At 29.1% G+C, this 2,978-nt stretch overlaps 2 protein-coding genes across 3 annotated transcripts in view; both read left to right on the forward strand.

Moving 5' to 3' along the window:
• LOC100168778 (zinc finger protein 271-like) overlaps positions 1–2,978 on the forward strand; it is a 68,502-nt gene that overhangs the window by 25,018 nt on the left and 40,506 nt on the right. The gene's annotated exons all lie outside the window — the stretch shown is intronic.
• On the forward strand, positions 1,643–2,972 carry LOC103307920 (zinc finger protein 665-like). The gene has a single exon (XM_008180409.3). It carries the CDS (start codon positions 1,968–1,970, stop codon positions 2,823–2,825), a length of 858 nt encoding a protein of 285 aa, XP_008178631.2. The 5' UTR covers positions 1,643–1,967; the 3' UTR covers positions 2,826–2,972.

Consider the following 2,978-nt stretch of genomic DNA (forward strand, 5'->3'; position numbering starts at 1 on the left):
AATCATAATATATAAATTAATAGATAAACACATTCATCACTCTGCTCAGAATTTAAAATATTAAATTTCGACTCTCCTGAGTAAAAATAGACTCATTGTTAGGTTAATTCTACCATTCGCAAAATCTTTAATTGGTTTATTTTCCATTGTTAAAATACCCTCATGATATCTATTAATTATTAAATAATACAAATATCGTTTGTGTATAATTAGGTTCAGAAAATACGTTTAAATAAAATAATAATAACTCTTATTAGAAATAGATACTAACTGTGTTAGTGGTCAATTTTAATTGATGTTAACGAAAAAGAAACGGAAAAATTGTATACTCAAACTTTGCCTAATCAATTCTATTATAAATATTATACAATCAAATTCTGTTTTATTTACATAAAATGACACTATCTATTATAACAAATCAACATAAATTCTACTTTATATCTGTCATATTGTTATTAATAAAACATCTTATATTTACTGGAATGCATATGATATTGTGATGCCTTCATAAAAATAATCTTCAAATGTACCTACTTCTTAAATTAATATCTGGATTCAAATACTATAGTGCTTCAGCAGTATCAATATTATTATTACGAGTATTTGCGATAATAATAATTATACCTAAGTATTTATTCTATAAACTTGAAATATTAAATGTAGTTAGTGGGTATATAATTCAAAGGTAAAATTTTTCATTAATTATTGATAATTTTGTCTCCAATAATTTGGAAATTAGACGTAATTTTAAATTTCTACTCTCCTGAGTAAAAATAAACTCATTTTAACACTAAAAGGGATACTGAAGTTGAAAATTGAACCATTATTTTGACTACTTATCACTGGACATATCCACAAAAAATGCTTTAATTATTGTACATTATATTTGATTATATTACATATTATAATTTAAAATACGTTTATCTGTATATGAATAGAGTTTAAATAAAAAATGTGTTTGTTCATATTTGTACCTATGTTTTATATAATATTTTGAAAAATATAATAACAAATTGGTTATAAGGTATACCCTCACTAGTAATTAAAATATACGTACTATGTAGTAAAAGTTATTTTCCTTCATTTGATAAAAGGTAGGTAACATTTTTAAAAAACTTTATTTTATTTTTTAGAACTGAAACTGAAGACAAAGTTAACACAATTGATAAAGAAATAAAAACTGAAGTAAATTGTATTGATTGTTTTGCATTTGAAGGAACATCTTTAAGCGAAAGCAATTCCGCTGACATCATAACTAACTGCCTAAGGACAAATCCATTGGATAATAACAGTGATAAAATGTATACAGCATCCAAATTAAGGAAGCATACAAGTGCGCAAACTGGTGAAAAAACGTATGAATATAAAGAGAAAGTTAACACAATTGATGAAGAAATAAAAACTGAAGTAAATTATGTTGACTGTTTTGAATTTGAAGGAACAGCTTTAAGCGAAAGCTATTCTGCTGATATCATAACTAACTGCCGAAAGAAAAATCCATTGGATAATAACTGTGATAAAATGTCTACAGCATCCAAATTTTCAAAGTATACAAGGACACATACCGTTGAAAAGCAGTATAAATGCGATAACTGTGATCAAGCTTTTTCTCAGAATCACATTTAACGAAGCATACAGGTCACATACTGTGAAATGCGTTCAAATATGATACCGTGATCAGCGTTTTCTACGAATCAATTTTAACAAGTCATACAAGGACACGTACCGGTGAAAAACTGTACTTATGTAATACCTGTAATCAAGCATTTTCAAAGAAATCAACATTAATAATTCATACAAGGACACATACCGGTGAAAAACCGTTTAAATGTGTTAACTGTGAAAAAGCGTTTTCTATAAAATCAAATTTAATACGCCATACAAAGATACATACCGGTGAAAAACTGTTTAAATGTGATACATGTAATCGAGCTTTTAATCTTAAAAGAAATTTGGAAACGCATACAATGACACATACCGGTGAAAAACCGTTTAAATGTGATAACTGTGATAAAGCGTTTTCTCAGAAATCAAATTTAGTTAGCCATACAAAGATACATACCGGTGAAAAACTGTTTAAATGTGATACATGTAATCAAGGTTTTGCTCTTAAAAGAACTTTAAAAATGCATACAACGACACATACCGGCGAAAAACCGTTTCAATGTGATGACTGTGATAGAGCTTTTTCTCAGAAATCACATTTAACGAGGCATACAAGGACACACGCCGGTGAAAAACCGTATAAATGTGACGACTGTGATAAAGCGTTTTCATGGAAATCACTTTTAACAGAACATATAAGGACACATACCGGCGAAAAACCGTACAAATGTAATAGCTGTGAGCAAGCGTTTTCTTATAAATCAAGTTTAATAAGACATAAGATGATACATACCGGCGAAAAACCGTACAAATGTAATACCTGTGATCAAGCGTTTTCTCAGAAATCACATTTAACGATCCATACAAGGATACATACCGGCGAAAAACCGTTTAAATGTGATAACTGTGATCAAGCGTTTTCTCAGAGATCAATTTTAATAAGACATAAGAGGATACATACCGGCGAAAAACCGTACAAATGTAATACCTGTGATCAAGCGTTTTCTCAGAAATCACATTTAACGATCCATACAAGGATACATACCGGCGAAAAACCGTTTAAATGTGATAACTGTGATCAAGCGCTTTCTCAGAGATCAATTTTAATAAGACATATGAGGATACATACCAGCGAAAAACCGTTTAAATGTGATACATGTAATCGAACTTTTGCTCTTAAAAAAACTTTAAGGCGGCATACAATGACACATACCAAATAAATACCGTATAAATTCGATATCTGTTACCAATTGTTTCCTCTTCGATCACATTTAAAAAGTCAGACATCGATACATGCCGAAGAAACCTGTATAAATTGTGACGCATTTGTGATATTACGTTTTCTAAAGCGACTAAAGTATCTAATTAAAATA

This window comes from Acyrthosiphon pisum, chromosome A3 (assembly GCF_005508785.2).
Source record: "Acyrthosiphon pisum isolate AL4f chromosome A3, pea_aphid_22Mar2018_4r6ur, whole genome shotgun sequence".
Lineage (NCBI taxonomy): Eukaryota > Metazoa > Arthropoda > Insecta > Hemiptera > Aphididae > Acyrthosiphon > Acyrthosiphon pisum.

Excerpts from the sequence above, each read along its gene's own strand:
- LOC103307920 (XM_008180409.3), top strand. The coding sequence starts at position 1,968 with ATGACACATACCGGTGAAAAACCGTTTAAATGTGATAACTGTGATAAA.